Source organism: Saccostrea cucullata, unplaced genomic scaffold (assembly GCF_032062105.1).
Source record: "Saccostrea cucullata isolate Sc308-1 unplaced genomic scaffold, CSIRO_AGI_Scuc_v1 ctg476, whole genome shotgun sequence".
Classification (NCBI taxonomy): Eukaryota; Metazoa; Mollusca; class Bivalvia; order Ostreida; family Ostreidae; genus Saccostrea; species Saccostrea cuccullata.
The window spans coordinates 61938-82142 of record NW_026928220.1 but is presented as its reverse complement, the minus strand read 5'-3'; the positions used below and the strand labels follow the sequence as shown (position 1 = coordinate 82142).

The window sequence follows — 20205 nt, the reverse complement described above, 5'->3', positions numbered from 1 at the left end:
AATTGTATTCTCCTCTGGTCTTTTGCGAAAGAAAAGCGCTGATTTTTACAAGTGACGGCTTACTTTTACTCCAGGAAAATATACGAGAGCTCTTTTCCAACATAAATATTTTAAATATTTAACTAAACAGTTAACAAAGATAATAATTGAACGTTTTTAGAAAAGGAAAATGAAAGAAGATACCATTTTTTTTAATAAGGTATTTTAAGTAAATATACTCTACCTCCAATTATCTTTTGTGTTGGTAATTATTGTTTGTGCCCCGAATACCATCACTATAACAACTATTAATGATTTCTCATCTGTTATCAATTTCTGATCTCCGTACACAGCGCAGGTTTAAATGTAAAAGTAAGCCGTCAGCTGTAAAATGCTGTGCTTCTCGCAAAAGTCCAAATGGCAGTGGTCAAACAAGAAGCCATGGCAAAAATCTTTTTTCAGGTCAAACATTCGATACAATATTTCAAAAATTCAATGGTCGTTATAATGACCGTGTTAGCAAATATATCTTATCATTGGGCCGTATTAGTATTTACGCTGACTTCCTGATCAATACATAGGGATCACGGAGGTAGAACCAGTTAACAGGGGATGCTTACTCCTCCTAGGCACCTGATCCCACCTCTAGAATTCCCAGAGATACATGTTGTTTTCCCTCACAACAGATTTGTATTGTGAATGGAATTCTTTTAGATCGATCATTGTACGCTATTTTCACCTTTTTCATTTCAAACTTTGTTCAATTTTTTTTTTACACTTTATTCAACCTCTTTTAAAAATAAGTCAAGGCGATACCAGCAATGGTAAAGAGAATCTAATTCAAATGTTAGAAGATATTTCTCTCATGGTAACACGTTCTACAACATCTGGAATGTACAGCATGAAAATAAACCCAATAAAGCAGCTTGCTTCAGGAAACCACAATAAATGGACTGCCATAGGTATTGCCTTACTGACTCCTCACCCAAATACATATTTTACATATAATAGTAGCAACATCTTTTGGAATACCATCGGTGTGTTGTTCTGAAGATATACAATAAGGTTTCAGAAACTACACTTTTAAATTAGAGACGAATTTTTGGAACTTGGTTTTCGTAGAATAATTTTTATCAGCTCAAGAAGGCCCTTCGGATTAAAATTCCAAAACCCTTTTTGCACATCTACAGGAAACCACCAGTCATATCCCAACAGAAGATATACCTACGACGGAAAAATGCAATAGGAGTTCTGTGAACCAGGTTTTCTTTGATAAACGTCGTAGTCCACTCCAATTTTCATCTTTTTCACCATAAGGCAATAAGGATGATGTCATACACTAAGATAGTATTACGTCATTGTAAATTGGCGTCGTCATCACTGAGATGATACTTTAATTTTTCGCGTCATTGCAATCCTATCATCATTATGGTTATATCTCCATCGTTATCTCATTATTGCACAATCCAATAATAATTTTTCCACTTAAAACCATTGCTTCATCACCCTATTAAGGTGTTTGGCTTCTGACATTAAAAATAATTGAAAATGATTTTTTTCTTTTTTAATTGTAAGAATAAACATAATAAATTATTTTAAGCCAGAAAAATACATATGAATATGATTTAATTTTCAAGCTATAGGCGTTCCTGACAAAGGGAGGTAATTCTCTCATTTTAGTAAAGAAAAAGACCAAATTTGTGTCCAACATATTTAATATTTATTTTAAACTAAGAAATGTTTTCAAATCATTCCAACCTTTTGCTATCTTTTAAAAGTAGTCATAGGGAATATAAATATTGATAAAATAATAATGATAATTGATAGAAGATAAAATTTAATTCTTATCAAAAAGCACACACCCTCATACAAAAAAATGCCTTTTTTTCCTTTCACAGGGCTTATAAAATGAGCTTGGAAAATAAATTAGAAATAATTAACAAGTATTTTTTTTTCTATATATTTGTTACTTAGATGAAGTGCTTTCAAATGGTGTAAAAAATTGTATATCAATATGAGTTACTTTTAAAGATATTTTAACTTGAATTTCCTCTGACCCATTTTTCTCAAATTTTGACCAGAGGAAATTCGGATTGATTCTGTTTGCCTCTTCCATGATTTTGGGGGATTTTCTATTTGCCTAAATGAATAAGTGTATTGAAACTCAATCTTTTTCTTTAAAAGAAAAGGGACATTTCATTTTTTTGGGGACTATTTAAGACTTAGGGGAAAGAGGGGAGGGTGGGAGGGGGGGGGTTAATATCTATTTTCATGCCCACTCACATTACCTGAGGATAATTCTTTAATAGTTTGACTAATCATGGCTTTGCCTGTTCTGAGTTGAGAGAATTTTACAGACATTTCAAATATTTTTCTATGCATACTTTGCTCCACTTGTGGCCCATCCTTCCCCCAGGAATTATTGAATATAGGGTATGTAATGAAGCTAAATTTCACGTAAATGTCATCTTTTCTTCAGTGGTTCTTCAGAAGATTTTTGAATAATGCCACCAAAATTCTTAATTACCCCCCACTTCAAGAGGGCGAGACACTTCCTATGACCAAAGTTAAATCCCCTTAATTGAAATTGGGCCAGTTGGTCTTTCAAAGAAATAAAATATATCAAACTTTACACACCCCAGACAAAAGACCGATTGCCAGACAATCTTTGATCAGAAAAGCTCACTCGGGCTTCCGTGTCAGGTGAGCTAAAAACCACCACATAGTAATCATTTCACTATAAACGTTTCACAGCAAAATTCCAGTTATTGAAAATGAAGGGAATAAAAAAAAAGACTAAATGAATGTTTTGAACTACTAGTTGTACCAATAACAGCTAGTTTAATTTGCGTCATGCAATGTAAATCTCTCTTGATTTCATTGTATCAAACAAAATGTCCTTTATTCAAGATGAAAAATGATCAACTATTTAACTTTATTCAGATCCATGTTCCTTGTGATAGAGATCTATCAAATTGTTACCTTTACAAGTAACATACAACATTTTTATATACTGTAAACATTAGATTTTTTGTGCCTTTGACAGAAAACTGCTGTTGCTATATCAAGAACATCGCCAACTTTATGACCTGCGTATTTATAAGTACACAATAAAAATTTTGCTAGAAATCAAACCTAGCCCGATTGTTGAAAAATAGATTACTGCCAAGTATAGGTCATACACAATATTAAACATTTACAGAATGTCCTTTCATATTCATTTGTGCATGTTTCAATTTAATATGCACATAGTCTTCTTCAATAAATATCAATGAACACCTTTTAATTTTTCATGTATGCTCAAAATATGGGTAATGAAAATAAATTGTTTTCAATTTCTAAATAAGGATTTATTTTGAATGGAAAGAAAATGTTTTGTTCAACTACAAACTACCTATAACAATAAACATTGAAAAAAACAATAGTACATGGCATAATTATACCCCTGCTCTGAAGCACAGGGTTTATACTGTTTTTCTTTCTACACTTGTGTGTCTTTCTGTCAGTAACAAATTTTTGTCCAATTTTTCTCAGCAATCACTCATCATGCTCAATTGCTCATCACAGATGCTTTAAGTTTTAGCACACTCTTTCTTTAGCCATGCCGTATGTTGGAATTGGTTTTAGACGAATCTGATGTCAACTTCCTGATTATCTGTGCATCTGTCTGTACCACAAATAGTAAATTTTTGTCACAGTTTTCTCCAAAACTACTCATCACATTTGGAATTGGTTTTAGACGAATCTGATGTCAAATTCCTGATTATCTGTGCATCTGTCTGTACCACAAATAGTAAATTTTTGTCACAGTTTTCTCCACAACTACTCATCACAGTTGGAATTGGTTTTAGACGAATCTGATGTCAAATTCCTGTTTATCTGTGCATCTGTCTGTACCACAAATACTAAATTTTTGTCACAGTTTTCTCCACAACTACTCATCACAGTTGGAATTGGTTTTAGACGAATCTGATGTCAACTTCCTGTTTATCTGTGCATCTGTCTGTACCACAAATAACAAATTTTTGTCACAGTTTTCTCCACAACTACTCATCACAGTTGGAATTGGTTTTAGACGAATCTGATGTCAACTTCCTGTTTATCTGTGCATCTGTCTGTACCACAAATAATAAATTTTTGTCACAGTTTTCTCCACAACTACTCATCACAGATGCTTGAAATTTTTTAGACATGAAATATGGTTGGATTCATTTTTGTACGAATCCATTGTCAATTAACTTTGTTTATTCCTGTCTGTCCATATTCACATCAGAGTGAGGGTATTACTAGTGAGCACTGGCTCACAGAAATCAAACAAACAAACAAACAAACAACCAAACAAATAATAACATAGTTACATACAAAGAACATCATACAACTGCGTTACTGCTCAGATCTGAGAAAATCTGCAACAGAATCAATGATTTTTCTAGATTTTGTCACACGCACACTGTTATCTGTTATCTCTGTCAGCACATCCTGTACTCCCTCCCTACCATTTCTGCGATAAGCCAGTTGTAAGTGTGATAAGGAGAGTCCACTGCTGGCAATCTTATTTCCCATTCCATTCGAAATCACCTTTTGGTCCAATAAAGGCTTTAGTGTGCTCATTAGACTTTTTGTTGTGTTCTTGTGATGGAATATGGCAAAGGCAGAGTTTGAAGTGAAAGATGCAGCAAGTTTGACTTCAGGGGAAGGTCCTGTATGGTCCAACAATCTCTTCAAGGCTAAGACATCCTGTAATGAGTCATGCGCACTGTATTTGTCTTGTAGAATTTCTTCGAAGAGGTGTAACTGTGAGTATGATGAAAGGTTTGGATGCGAAATTTTGAAAAGAGGTAAGGTATCAATGAAACCAATGACTGCAGATGAGAATGCCTCCAAAATGTTTAATTTACTCAAAATGTTGAACAGCACAGGAAGGTCAAACACTTTGGAGTTGTGTCCAACTAGAACAGCATCTGACTCCGATTTCTTCATGAAGTCGATAAACTGGATCAGTGCATCCTTAATGCTGACTGTCTCAACTTCCTCATCATTGTGGTACATTTTATTGTTGACTACTTTTATTCCAGTAATTTCTGTAGCTTTTGAGGACATTGGTTTTTCTGGAATGATGTATTTGTTGAAAACCTCATCATTTCTAACTGCAGACAACTGCACAATATGAGAATCCCTTGCTAAAAATAAAAAACAAATAATTTAATTTTGATTGTAACGCATCATTTGATTGGATAAAAAATTAATCTAAATTGTATAATCTGGTTTGCTTACGTCACAATGACTTACATCAAATTGTATCAATCCGCTTGACGTTACGTTTAAAATATGAACTATTTGAAGGCGTTATAAAGAGAAAATTTGTCTTGTTTTATATTCTTGATGATTGAAAATTAAATCATAAGGAGTGAATTAAATGGCAACCCAAATTATACTGCTACAACCTGGGTTGGAGCAGTTTACGCTTTTTTATAAACCGCTTTGAGGTTTAGAAAGCGTAAACTGCCCCAACCCAGGTAATACAGTATAATTTGGGTTGCTATTTAATTCATTCCTTAAGTAAATTCAAGTTTTTAAAATTAAAAGCATTAAAAAAAAATACATACAAAAATTGATATATTGTAAATGTATTATATTTAGCATGTATGATATTTGGCAGAAATTGACTTTTGAATAAGTAAGCGTAGATTTGATTTAGCGCATTTCTATATTTTCTTCTTTATGTGTATATGTGCAAGACATTTAGCGTTGTACTTGATTTAGCGGTTGCTGCGTTTCGCCAAATCCGCTATTAGAATACACAGCCAAATGTAATCCGTTTACAGTATGCATGATTTAAAAAATTTTGAAACATTATAATAATAGTAACCCTCTTCCCCAAGACTTAACTCCTTCAAAGATGCTTGAATTCTTTCAGAATATGCAATTTCTTTTTAATCAGTGTCCTCAGAAGGAAGGGTAAAGTTTTGAAAGATATAAAACATGCTCAACTACTTGTACCAATACCGGAATTATGCAAGAGTCTCCATTTCTATTCGTTTTCTATGATAACTCTAGTATTATTCCTTCAAAATGCATACAAAAGAAATACCGGAAGAGGGCCATAACCATCAGCATTGACTTAACATTTAAATCTAGGTTCTTACCGAGTCCAGTAGTTTCCAAATCAAAATAGATCTCTTCAGCATTTAACAGCTGACTTGAAGGGAGATGATCATACTTTGGAATTGTTTTTGGAGCTGGAATTTCAACGATGTCAGAGGCCTGCTGGAGATCACATCCTGTTAAATAACTGATGCCTTCCCTTGTTTCTTTTGTAGAAATACTTTGAATTCTGTAAAGAAGATGTATACTGTAAAACAAATGATTCTAAACTGAGGTCTTACAAAAGGCCTAGCAAAATAAACAATCACCTAATGTACAGCTAATAAATTAGGAGTTGTAAATTAATGAAAATCCTGAGCACATCGGCAAGGAAAGAGCACAAAGTAGACCAGAATAGAAAAGTTATGGTACATGTAATTTACTGAAGGGGGGGGGGGGGGGGTTAAATTTTATCACTTCTTAAGAATGCCTCCATATCAATACAGCATATAACTTTTTTAACATTTTGTTCGTATATATTACTTAGTAATAATTTGAATTTGATTCCCCACTGTTTCCCTCCCTACCACAAAGGATCAGGATTTAAACAAATTTAAATCTTCAATACATGAGGATGTTTACATTTGCATATGACTAAACATAGAAACATAGCTTCTCTTTTTTTTTCAGGGGGGGGGGGGGGATTTTTTACCTTTATTTTCCTATGTAAAACTTTGATCCACCATGTATGATTTGAAAAAAAAAATTAATTCTACTTTACCTGAGGATGCTTCCATATTAATATCACCAATCATAGCTATGCTATTCTTGAGAATTTTTTAAAAAATATATTGTACTGTAAAATGCAATTGTGGCCCCACCCTATCCCTGGGGGTCATGATTTAAACAATCTAGAATCTACACTACCTGAGGATGATTTCATATCAATATCACTTATCATGGCTTTGCAGTCCTTGAGAAGATTTTTAAATTTTCAAATTCTCTATATATTCCTGTGTAAAACTTTGATTGGCTATGTGGTCCCACCCTATCCCCCAGGGTCAATATTTGAACAAACTTGAATCTACACTACCTGAAGATGATTCCATATGAGTTTCATCTTTCCTGGCCCAGTGGATACTAACTTTGTAGCAAGTTTGGTTGAAATTGGCCTAGTTGTTCTTGAGAGGAAGATGAAAATGTGAAAAGTTAATGACAACAGATACATTTTTATCAGTAAAGCTCACTTGAGCTTTCCGCTAAGGTGAGCTAAAAAACTGGGTATGTAGGTAGGTAAAATTCTTATTTTAAGATTGCAGCAAAGCAATATGCCCTCCCTTCTTTGAAAAAAATATTTATCAAACCATGCTATTTATAACAAGCATACCGTAAATCTTTGGTGATTCAGAAAACAAATCTTAGTAACATGCAAGATATTAATTCCCACTTAAATTCATACTTATCATCATTCACTTGTTCTTGGTTTATTTTCATTTTTGAGGTTGACAAAAGGTTTTTTACACCTGACAAATGACAATCAAAGTATACTAGTACGTACTTCCTGGCTTTCAATTCTCTCCTTCTCCTTTTAAATTTCTGTGTCACTGAAATGGCCTTCTGTCGCTTTCTTTGTAAATCCCTCAGAATGCACTGTCGTCGAGTATAGTAGCCAGGAGAGAGGCCCAATTTCTTGTTAACCTTTAATAAGGATAAAGGAATCTATTATGTACAACTACAATGTACATACATATACAATACAATCTGCTTTTGATTAAAATTTGCAGAATTTTCAAATGTAAGAGATAACTTGAGTGGTTCAACTCAGATATGACACAATAAGCACGAAAAAATAAAAATTTACAAACCTTTACAAGATATCTGTGTCCAACATTTTTCTGGGCTACACATGCAGCAACTCTATATCTGAGGCTTGAAGAAGAGCTGTAATGATGGGTCTTTGGGGCTTTTGCAGACACCATTCTGTGAAAACTCTCATTCGACTGTGTGCTTCCTAAGCATGAAAGACGATCAGAATGACTTGCATATGAACTGAAGACTTCTTTCAGATCATCCTGAAGGAACCTATCTTTCAGGGGTTTTCCATGTGGAAGTGACTTGTACCTCAGGTTAGGGTTGTTAATGAAGTTGCACCACCTTGAGGAGCAGTGTTGGTGATCTCCAAATATGTGTAATGGAATTGATGAAAGGTCTTCTTTGATTTGAGAAGCATTTCCTTTTCCCTGTGCTATGGAGTAACTGAAGCATTTCTGAATGTACTTTATCACAGACAAAGTTAGAGATGAATGTTTTTTCTTCAAGGTAAACAAAGAGTTTGTAAACAGTTTCTTTAGATGATTTTTATCAGACAACTTCTTAATATCAGCATTGACATTAGCTTTCAGTCTTGCAATAGTGGTAGAGTCCTCATCTCCAATGATTCCATCAATGGTTATTCCTTTACTTTTCTGTAGATCTTGGACCATCTCAATAACCATATCTGCCTCCATGGCCTTTGAACTACCCTCCCAATTCTTTGAGCACTCATGGGCTGCTGGATTCTTGTTGGTTGATTCAGCTACACTGCATACTCTGCAATTCTTAGACCTCAGAGAGTATGACAATACTTTGTCGGAGAGAGGACCAACCATGGAACAATGACCTGAAAAATTACAAATTAGAAAAACTGTATAACTTATAAATGTATTCGTTGTTTTTATTAAAGCATTTTTCATGCATTTCTTAACTTAATAAAATGTATGTCTTAATACTTTGGCAAGGAAAATCAAACTCGATCACTGATGTTACATGTATGCATTTGGTAATAACCTTTAACCACTTTAGTCAGCAATGAACCTGTGCGTCCAGTGCACTATAGCATAATTAGGTCAAATATTTATTTTTCATGAGGGGTGCTGTATAATTAATGCAAATCGTTCAACTTTAAAAAAGTAAACAGTTGCTATAAAACGTGTTTGCAGGAAGCAATAGGGACCAAATTCCTACTTCTTTGAAGTTAGTGTTCTAAGTATTGACAATGCTTTGGTAAATAATGTTTCTAATAAGTGTCGTTAAAAATTGGTTGCGTGCCATAGAGCGATTAGCGAATGCGCTGTGTAAAATCACCTAATATTTTAATATTTTGATTTGACTCATTATGACTCTTAATGATTTTTCTCCTATATATATTCCCGTGTAAACATTATATCCTTTTTTGGCTCCATTATCCCACCTTGGGTCCATATTTCGAACAAAACTGAATATGCTTTACCTGCATGAGCAACATAACTATTCATGGCTGTTCTTTAGAAGAATATTTTACAATTGATATGGACAGTTGAACTTTGAGATATGTGTCTTTCTAAATTTATTGCATCTGTTTGCATACATATTTAATGGAATCAAGCCCTAAGCAAACTTAATGCATAGTTTATGTTGGGCACAAGCGGAAAGTAATCACTCTAATCATCAATATTTTTTTTTATTTTCCTAAAATTTGTCTACTGTAGAAGCATAAATTTTCGTGGGCATAAAATTTTGTTGTTTTGACATCAAAAATAATCTCGTCGTTGTTTTAAAACTAACCCTAGGTCTAAAAAAAATATGTTTGTTTCCTGTAACCCGACCGACCCATTCAAATTACCCCCCGGGTGAATTTTTTTTCTGACAAATGGCAAAACTTTGTTTGATCAATCAGCTGATTCCCTTTATTAAAAAATGAAAATTAGCTAGTAGCTTAACTTGAGACATAAAATATGTCAACCTAGTTTACATTTAAGTTTGATTAGTTATAAAGAGTAATCATTATTATAACAACAATTTCCCCCTACAACTTTCTGAAGATCGTTTTCTGCCGCTAGGCAGCCATTTTGGATGCCATGTTGGGTGTCCACTGTAAATATGACACCTGGTATATTGAGTCCAGGGATGTTTGACAATTCATAAGAAAAAAAAAATCCCGACCTACCGACCCTTAATTTTTTGGAATGTTACAGGAAACAAACATATTTTTTTTAAAGCCCTATTCAATATATAGTCATATAAAATTTCGTGTGGGATTTAATTTTGTTGAATTTTGTTAACGGAATAAACAAAATTTAATCCCCCGAATATTTGTGCTTTTACAGTATTTTTACCTGATAAACTATCATATGTCTTTCCGCTACCCCGTTTTTGCCATCCAGCATCTACAGCAACAACTAGTCCATTTTCGTTCATCTCTCTGAAAAATAGTTAAATAACAGACATCAGTTATTAACTGTACATGACTAAACCTTATATTTATCAGTATATCAGATTCTATTAACTTGATCACTATCAATTATTATTAGGTATTCCCTATGATTTTCATTTGGGGATCAAAACTAAAACACGAGGCTCTTGGGGCTTGGGCCACAATACTCTAGGAAGTCACTGTCTCTGTCCAATCTAATTAAAATTATTTGTTAGATCCACTTGCATACTCGCTACACAAACATCTAACAACATCTCATTGAGGGTCACGTCAGAGGTCAAATTCTAATCAACCAATCAAATTGTCTCTTGCAAAATCATTGTTTATTTGTTGACGTAATTGAAGAAAATAAGTCTAGGGTTGTTCCGAATTTGAACCCTAAGTGACCCTCTATAGGATGTTGTTAGATGCTAGTGTAGCAATTATGCGAGCAGATCTAACATCTAATTTTGATTAGCCTGTGTCTCTGTCACTCTTCAATTTTTTTTCTTCAATCAAATTTTCCTTTTTTAATTCATTCTAGGAATGAATTTAATAGCCCAAGTTATACTGTATATCCTGGGTTGTGCCAGTTTTGGCTTTCTATACAGCGAGGCTTTCATTTCAAAGCAGGTTACACTATTATAACTTGGATAACTATGAAGTTAATTCCTTATAATTTAATTCTCCATCAATAAGTAAAGAAAATAAGACAATTTTTCCTTCAAAAATGCATGCAATTAGTACATACATGTATCTTATATGTAAAATTAAATGGGTTGTTATGTTTGTGACATACATGTTTGTAATTGTGACTTAACCAACACAGGTTATACCATATGGCCACTACACATGTATGCTGGACACCCATTGATCTGATCAGAAAAGCTCTATTGCGCCTTTGGCTCATTTGAGCTAAATAGTGAGATTTAAACTGAATTTATATTGTTTACACACTCATTCATCATTTCCAGTTCCTTCTGCAAAGCATCAGACATAGACTCTGCAGCAATATCTTCAACAGCTCTGCCTATCTCTTTCTGTCTTTTGTCCAGCATGGCATGGCTTACAGGTGGTATATTCAGCTCAGAAAGGAGACTGTTGACTTGCATTGCACCAATACCAACATGTACAATTGCTGTAAATACAAATTCATAAATGTAAAAAAGAAATCAATCTAATCACTTTAAACAAGAAGCTTGTGAAATACAACACTCACCCTAGTCTCATTTATTTTCTCTCTTTATTACCAGAAATTAAGAATAGAACCCATACTTTTAACAAACTAAACCCCTAGGGGTTATGGCAACAAAACTTGAATTGATCTACATTAGGATGATTCAATATCAATATGATTAATACAGTAATAAGGCTTTGCTGTTCTACAGAGAATTTTTTCCATCTGAATAGTCAAGTGGTTTAGAGAACAAATCAAAAAAAGTCCCATTCTAACTTGTTATACCCTTTCTATGATGTGAATATAGGTTCTTTTGTGAATTTACAGGCAGACACATGGATAAATAGGAAGCAGACATTGGATTTCTGTAAAAGTGAATTCCATCATATGGCATATTGCCAAAACAAGGTGTGACTGTGTGGTAAAACACAAGAGTAAAACAGTATACCAGTACCCACTTCCCTCTCCTTTAAAGCATATTTTGAAAAGTTGACAGACAGATAAATGGAAAAAGATCAGAAAGCTGAAATGAGCCTCTGGCTTCAATAAGTTAAAAATAGCTTGCCTTCTCATCAAGTTTTTATTCTGAATTAAACATTATCAGGGGCGGATCCAGGAATTGAAGTTAGACGGGCAGGGTTCGACATTAACGTTAGTCCGTTAGTCTCAGACTAATAAGTCTCGGACTAATACATTTTCATTTGGACTAATAAAAGTTGTGGCGTATTAGTCCGAATGGACTAATAAAGTTTTCTGGGGGAAAAAATTACCGAAGTTCTCGACAACTTTCACTGGAAAACCCGTATGTATTTTTAGCTTTCTTGCATCTTGGCGGAAAGTTATGTAATTCTGAGTCAATTCGGCACTTAATTTTAGGACTCATTGGAATGAAATTAAACATTTTAGGGATTATGATTTATTATGACTCATAAAGAAAGATGTCGGGCATTTGGATGTCGTAATCATTGATAGAGAATAATGAGATCGGGAACACGATCCTAGTTCCTGATCAGGCAATTTCAACAAATATTGGTATAAAACATTTCATGTAAACGCATGCTTTGTTTATTACAAAAAAGTATAAAAAGTACCTTGAAATGTAAATTCTATTGTTTAATTATATTTTTGACGGACTCATAAAATTGCCTGTGGACTAATAGAATTAAAGATGCACTAGTCCGGCTTGACCAACGCCGAAAAATGTTAGTGTCGAACCCTGGCGGGTTGGGCGCCAGATTCAGGCAGGGGGTCTGGGGGCCGCCTTGAGGCAAAGCCTTGGTGGGGGCCAAGGGGGCGAAGCCCCCCGAAGCTCTTGGATTCTAGAGGTTTTGTAGGGTAAAAATGAGGTCTACCGAGTAGACATCAGAAACATTTCCTTGACAAAACTATGTTTTATGCTAACTTTGACAATTTAAGGGGGGGTGCGCGCCGGATGTGCCCACCCTTAAATCCGCCACTGATTATATCAATTTATAGATACATATACCTATTTACTGGCTATGAGGACAAAAGCAAGTTTATTGTCCCCCAAGACAGCAACAATTTCTCAAGGTGCGTCCAAGTTGCTGTTGAGGGGGACAACAAACTTGCTTATATTGGAATAGACAGGTAAAACTCAATCAGGCTCTTGTGACTTGACAATAATAAATATACATGTAACTGATGTAGGGGATGTGTACATTAAACTTCTTACCTGCTGATAGCTTTGTATTTACATCCCACACTCTTCCATGTTTTTTCCCCGTTTTTACATGGTTAATATGATTACACTTTGTATTGCTGCAACAGACCTGAAATGTTAATGTAAAATCAATGAATCCCTAATTACAGGTCACTGTTCTAAATTCATTCACCATTAATGAAATCAAATGCTTGGGAAAAAATAATTTAAATATGCATTACTTCAAATTACTTCAAAGAAAAAAATGTAACATCTTTCAAAACTAAAAATATGGATATATGGAATACTGCCTGTTTTATATGGAGAAAAATTCAAGGAAAAATCTTGCAAGGTTGTTTTTATACAAACTGTGCAAAAATTGGTGAGTTCATACCTTTAACAAAGAAGCTAAACCATATGTCAACACAGAAATAGTGTGTGAAAGTTGTAATGGTAAGCCACATTTACAACATCCCCGCAAGCCCTCAGCTAACACTCCAAGTTCTACTACTCTCCTCCCCTCCTTCCATTCCTCAGATGTAGTCACTTCTTCCCCATCCACCACCTCCTCTCTTTCCAGTATATTCAAATTTGGCAATTCTATGAATAATGAATAAAAATTATCACCATTACACATTCTTTATTCTCTACTGTAACACATCCTGACTAGTTGACTGTTTAGATACACTTACTAAATTCCAAGAACCAGTTTTCAAAATAATTCATAGTGCCGATATACAACATATTTTTCCATATACCGATATTTCTCAAGATATTCTGAAATCAATCTAAAATATGATCTACTTTCTTTTACTCGACATTTGCTTGGGCCCCTGGTCATTCACATGTAAACAGACGGTGTATGAGGTGCAGCGAAGAGTTGCATAGCATTTGCAAGATCTTTCAACATTTTAAAGTTGATTTCTTACTCCAGATTGTAAGGTTAAGTAGTCTGTATTAATAAGTTAAAATCTGCATCAACAACTACACCGCCATTTTGATTATGAATGTAAAAGAAGCTATATGGTTGAACAATTTTTTCCCGTAATGCATTATCATGATTATATACCTTTCTATTTTCAAAACAATTAGACCGCTAACATTTTGTTTGTGACTTAGTAAGATCATATGATCCAATTAAAGAAAAATCATGTAAATCTCAAATTCAAATGAGCAAATATTCATTGAGTTTAGAATAGACTTTGGAGAAAATTTGTCCTGTCGTTCCCGCTTAACAATTAGTGTTGGGCCCATTGGCAAGCTGATGTCAATTAAAAAAATTTAGGTCAATTTCGGAATTGATTTCATAATATCTTAAGAAGTATAAGGAATTACGGAATGAAATTTGAAGGAATGAGGATTGTTTATATATGGATAGATATGGATAAAAAGTAAATTTGTAAAGCATTCAATTTAAAAGAATTTTATTGGTGAAAGTAGGTACCCTATGTACATATATTGACAGTTGTATGGTGAGAACCTAGTAAGTTGTTAGAACTTGTGTTCAAACCATTTGTATAGTATTTATACAATAAAATATGTTCAAACCAAACTACCCTATGAAAAGAGTTCCATACCTTTATTTTTTTTTTAACACCTCAATTTTTTTTCTAAGTGATCTAAAGGCCTGTGGGTCAAATGAGTATATCTTTCATCACGTGCAGTGTATTAAAATAAAATACAGTAATTATCTTTGATTAGTATTGTCATGTAAGGTAAGACATCAGCAAATGTAATTTTTTTTTTTGTAACAGCTAGGCCTAGTATATATATATTTTATTGAAATCCACATATAACATCATGTATAGTTAAATTTATTATTATCAAATATGATTCAAATTTCCATGTTGCACTTTGATTACAATAGGCCATGTGGTTTTCAATAAAATACCCCCCCCCCCCAAAAAAAAAAAAATATATTTTTAAAACTTTGTGTCAATCAGATGAAAACTTGTTTTTATCAAAATATATCTTTGAAAATTCAATTATATACTTGATAAAAACAAGTTTTCAATGTCTTAGTTATGTCATGTTGTTTTTCAATGAAATATTGAGAAAAATTCAATATCTTCTCTTTTGGTGCACATCTTTAACTATTATAATTTTTTTTTAAATAGCTACACGTAGTCATAGTTCAAAAAGTCTTTAGATTGGACCTGGTATATAAAATGAACATCAACAAATTCATGTACCTCCCTTTAATATTTCTAATATTTCTAATAGACCTATGTGTAATCATGGTAATTTAGATGCAGATATGAAAACGAGTCTTTTAGATTACGTATTTTACATGTACAAACCGTGATCGTGATCAACGCTGACAGGGGTTGCACTGGCGGAGTTAGATAGAATGTTCTATCGTTAAAATGATATTGTCCTACGGACCCGGTTTAACGATAGAATTCGTTCCGTGTATTCGTAATGTAGCAGAAAGAAACACGGGCGATAACTCGCATAGTGCATTTACTAGGAACAATCTAGAGAGTTCCGAATGTAAACATGGAGGTAATTTGAATCGAGAGAAAAACGCAGAGAAAATTAATTGGATTTTCGTATTTATATGGATTATTTTTTTTGGGATAAAAGGCATAGGCAATCTCAAAAAGGTTTGTTTTGATGATTTTGGTAGTTATTCCCAGTGCAAATCATTTTATATTCTTCAAAATCGTTTCGGAGCGGATCCGCTCCGGTTTGCTACATTACAAGTATATGGGACGTATTCTAACTGTGGTGAGGGCCTGTACCGAGACACAGTTAGATTATTCTAACTATGGCGGAGTAATTGTGGTCTGTAAGGATAGCTCCCCTAATCCATCGAGTCAATTGCCCTGCAGATACTTTATCATATCTCTCCTTCTGCTTTTTCGAGACGAACCCATGGCGTCTGTACTTTGGTTTCACCATCTCAACCAAAGTTACCGCGCAGACCTTGACTTCTCGTCTGCTTTTTGTTTACATTATCGTAATCCGGTTCACATCCGCGAAATGTAAAATGCTTATTATATGTTTGTTTTCTGGCATAAAAAATCGTTATTATGTTACTTTCTATTGATGATGATTATAATTATTTGTAGAAAATATTAATTCTCTGCCGTATTGAATTCTTTATTATAACGACATTCAGACCAATTTCCGGCAGTTCGAGTTGCGCGGTGAATTCAATTTCGTCAGAAGCGAAACACCTTAATCACACTCATCTTACATTTTATACAGCAGCTTTAGGCTTTTTTTTTTGTTTAAGTCCCTTTCTAGAATTTTTTACTTATTTGAGACGCCACCACTTGAACAATTCCTCGCAAAATACCCCTGTTCACCATAGCTGTAACATATCAGGGGGAATCTCTGTTACGGGGTTGTTGTGTGCTTGAAGAAGATTTTGAAGAGAGAACTTTATTCAAGATGTGCTTGAGTTCTCCTCTTATAAAATCAGAACTTTTCTGACTCGGTTTGACTTTACTCCCCTGTTCAGGAGTTGGTTTTTGTTGGGATTCTGTTTCCTTAGGATACGTTTTACGTGATAGTGGTCATCTTCATCATCTGCTCTGGGGTGTCTCCTCATACTCAATAACAAACTTCCTCAATGGTAGATGGGCCTTTGTTTACCTAAATATAAATCCTAGCCTTCTCATTCATGAGATCTTCAGACTAGTAAAAATGTGAAACTAGACGCTCTTGTCTTGTAGCATGATCTCTATTTGGGTAAGCCTTACTGTAGAGGCTTTTTAATGGTGCCCCATAAGACTGGGCAGATTCTCCATTTCTTTGGTCCCTTCTGAATTTTGTCTGAAAGTCTTCGGAGATTCATAGACCCCAAAGCGATTCCCAAGTTTCTTTCTCAGTTTCTTATAGCTTGTCAAAATTTCTAAACTTAGCTCTTCAAAAACAAACTCGCCTGCTGTGCCTTGTAATCTCGGCAAGAGCTGTCCTAACTTTTGTTTGTCTGTCCATCAGTTGTGACTGACTACAGCCCCAAATATATTGATGTAAGCTTTCCAAGTTTCATCTGGGTCTCCCTTGAAAGCAGGTTGTTTTACTAAAACTTGATTCCCTTGAAAATTTTGTTTGTGTCTAGACAGAACTTGCATTTTCATCCGAGACAGACTCACTACTTGACTCATCCCTGTTTGAGTCCTTGGTGGTACTCTTGTAGAGCTTACTTTTTGTCTTTGGTGTGTTGAGTTCTTTATTTACATGGCTTTTCTCTTTGAAATCTGTGAACTCATTTAAAGGGAAATTGTTCACATCCAAAACGGCAATGTTTGTTGCCCTTGAATTCGACTGGCCTCTGCCACAAACTCTACAGCTGTCTGGGTTCACTTTTGACAGATGCTTTTTATATCATTCAATATTTTAAATCAATCTCGTTATAAATACATGTATAATATTTACCTTTAATTTTGTACATCCTGCCATCTGTTACGTAAGAAGTTAGATCCGAATCCAAGAATGATTTTTGTCGAACTCATCAATATCTCGGAAAACATATTCTTTTCCCGTACTATCTACTGATACTTTAAAAGTCTTGTTTGCCATCAAACTATAGTTTTCTCTATTCCTTCTACACATATGATATATTATATCAAACCATACCTTTTGTAAAAGGCCAACAAATATATTCGCGTCAAAGTCGAAGCTGGTATAACTTGCTTTTAAGGGCCGGTACACACGGTAAGGCTCGCCTTATAAATCATGAAACTTTAGTCTAGCCTTACCTTGTGTACACCCTTAATACACGTTTTTCGAGCCTTACATGTATAAGTCTGACTTAGGAGTAGAACACTGCTCTATTTCTTAATGCAAGACTTTGCTGACATTTATTTCTTAACCAATGAAAATCATTCACCTAAAGTTCAATCTAGTTTTATAAAACCATACACGTTGGTATCTTGAAAGGAACACAAAGAATATTAGAATAAGATAATGAAAATGTCCGCAAATGCGTCAGTTAACCTCCTCCTCTTTGTTAAAAAGTGTGGATGCATTGGTCGGTAAAATTATTTCAAAGTCCTATAGCTAGTAATTTATTAATTTGGTAAATAATATGCAATGTTTATGGCTCAAAACACATGCAATTCAGTAAATGTTGTTTATAATATTGCAAGTCTTGCCTAAGCGTGTGGACATGGGAGCTGTACGTCCTACAAAACGTAAGGTTTTAGACTTAAAAGGCAACCATTATCGTGTGTACCAGCCCTAAGACATCTCCTAGCCGTTTTCGCACATCATACTATTGAATATTAAATATAAATACATGTATACATGTACACGTGATGAATTTACCATTGAATTACACTGTAATGAATATTTTGAATTCAGAAACATTTTTCCTGTTTTTATTAAGGAGATTGTCTTTAACGTCAAATATCATTTGATCTTTTATTTTAAATGGGAACTTTTTGAATAAAGTGTTGAAAACTCGTACGTTTTAATATGCTTTATGATATATGTAAATTTTTATGATCTCAAGAAAAATAAGTTCCTTGGAATTTTTTAAGATCTACATGTGATTATCACCACCATTTCCTCATATGGTACAGTGCCCCTAAAGAGTAAGTTTTTCTTCCGTTAATAATAATAATAAATAAAAGGACTTAATACAGTATTTACAAGAAGCTGCAACCTTTCTTTATTTAGAACGATTTAAAAGTCTGCCTTCTGTAAAAAAAAATATTAATACCCCCTTCAAAAAGTGATGGCATATTACTTTGCTGCTGTCTGTCGGCCGGTCTGTCGGTCAACTTAGTTTCCGCTCATTTTATTCAGAACCATTGCACATACTGAAATGAAATTTGGTATACAGATTTATCAGATAAATATCTAGGTTAAGTTTTGTTTTGGATACGGTCGTGCCATTTTTGACAGAGTTATGCCAATTTGGGGGGAGGGGGCATTAAGTGTTTTACAAACATCTCTTGTTTCTTGATATGTTACAATTCATTAACTTTCCTACTTTATTTCTCATTTCGTGTGAGTTATTTGTGTGTAAATCACACAGACTTGTCACGTAGGCATATTTCACATGTAGCGCTTCATAAAAAAAAATTGCCTATAATTATGCATGTCTGTGTGGTTCACACACCAATAATTCACACCAAACTTAAAAACATTCCTTATGTTTACATTTAAACCAGATCTACACCAAAAATATTCTCAATATTAGAATTTCTCGCTGTCCCATATCGTTATACTTTTATATTTACATTCAGTGTAGTTTTCCTTATGAAATCCATTAGAAATCCGTGACGTTCAAATTTCTATAACACACGCGAAACCTTGTCACCGCGCGTTAGAATACACAGTAGGAACTATATGCATTTTCAATACTCTAGGAACACCAAAATGTAAAATGTTTTAATTCAATTTAATGAAAAACTATAACCCCGAAAAATTAACGTAAAAATTAACGTAATGTGCTTTAAGAATTAATTTGTCCTTTTTTTCCTCGCAGTGTTTGTTTGCGTAATTTAACGTTGCAACGTCATTTAACGTCATTTGACGTCACAAACGTCTCTTACATCTATTAACCACGGCAGTTTTAAAGAGCGCTAAATTAACATTTAAGATTAGCAAAATAAGCAATTATGAAGAAGGAAAATTAGAGAATGTAAATATAAGCATTGAATTCATATTTTTGGCTGTCTTCGGTCCTATAACACACCTGGCCGTGCCGACAAATTTATCATACCGCGCTAACGCGCGGTATTCAATTTGTAGGCACGGCCAGGTGTGTTATAGGACCGAAGACAGCCAAAAATATGAATTCAATGCTTAAGGTAAGTCACTCCTGAAATTTGTTATATCAAGGATTTTTTGAGAAGTATATTTTGGATAAGTACTCATAAAGTGTAACTCAAAATCGCAAAGAAAATAGGGGGTCAGTGTGCATCCTACTGATCTACGGTATATTTAAGTTGACCTTTTTGCACTTAAATTTCAACTCTTTGGTTAATTACTTTAACCCTTATTATATTTGATCAAATGTAAGCATGGCAATAAATATAATCTTATTTTACGTAAAATAGTTTGAATAATATTTATCATTAAACAAATCTTGCAAATTAATGCGCGTAAATTATTGTGTGACCTTTTTGCACT

The 20205-nt window shown here is 34.0% G+C and overlaps 2 protein-coding genes across 3 annotated transcripts; both read right to left on the bottom strand.

Annotated features, from left to right (window-relative positions):
* Positions 1-4353: 4353 nt before the first annotated feature.
* LOC134276802 (uncharacterized) lies at positions 4354-13528 on the bottom strand. Of its 2 annotated transcripts, XM_062759085.1 has the most exons (3): positions 13505-13528; positions 6126-6313; positions 4354-5159 (listed from the first exon to the last, which is right to left on the bottom strand). In XM_062759085.1, exon 3 carries the CDS (start codon positions 5077-5079, stop codon positions 4363-4365), a length of 717 nt encoding a protein of 238 aa, XP_062615069.1. In that variant the 5' UTR covers positions 5080-5159; positions 6126-6313; positions 13505-13528; the 3' UTR covers positions 4354-4362. The 2 variants fall into 2 exon arrangements, with proteins under 2 accessions (XP_062615069.1, XP_062615068.1); XM_062759084.1 differs by lacking the exon at positions 13505-13528 and having other exon boundaries at positions 6126-6365.
* Positions 5739-11399, bottom strand: LOC134276813 (uncharacterized). The gene is made up of 6 exons (XM_062759105.1): positions 11231-11399; positions 10197-10282; positions 7929-8722; positions 7622-7761; positions 6126-6313; positions 5739-5767 (listed from the first exon to the last, which is right to left on the bottom strand). The coding sequence occupies exons 1-6, from the start codon at positions 11383-11385 to the stop codon at positions 5739-5741; spliced, it is 1392 nt and encodes a 463-aa protein (XP_062615089.1). The 5' UTR covers positions 11386-11399.
* Positions 13529-20205: the final 6677 nt, after the last annotated feature.

Coding starts and splice junctions, on each gene's coding strand:
- LOC134276813 (XM_062759105.1), bottom strand. CDS start 11,385: ATGCAAGTCAACAGTCTCCTTTCTGAGCTGAATATACCACCTGTAAGC. Junction 10,283..11,230: donor GAACTGGAAATGATGAATGA/GTGTGTAAACAA, acceptor ACTATTTTTCAG/AGAGATGAACGAAAATGGAC. Junction 6,314..7,621: donor AGAGAATTGAAAGCCAGGAA/GTACGTACTAGT, acceptor TCTTCTTTACAG/AATTCAAAGTATTTCTACAA.
- LOC134276802 (XM_062759085.1), bottom strand. CDS start 5,079: ATGTCCTCAAAAGCTACAGAAATTACTGGAATAAAAGTAGTCAACAAT.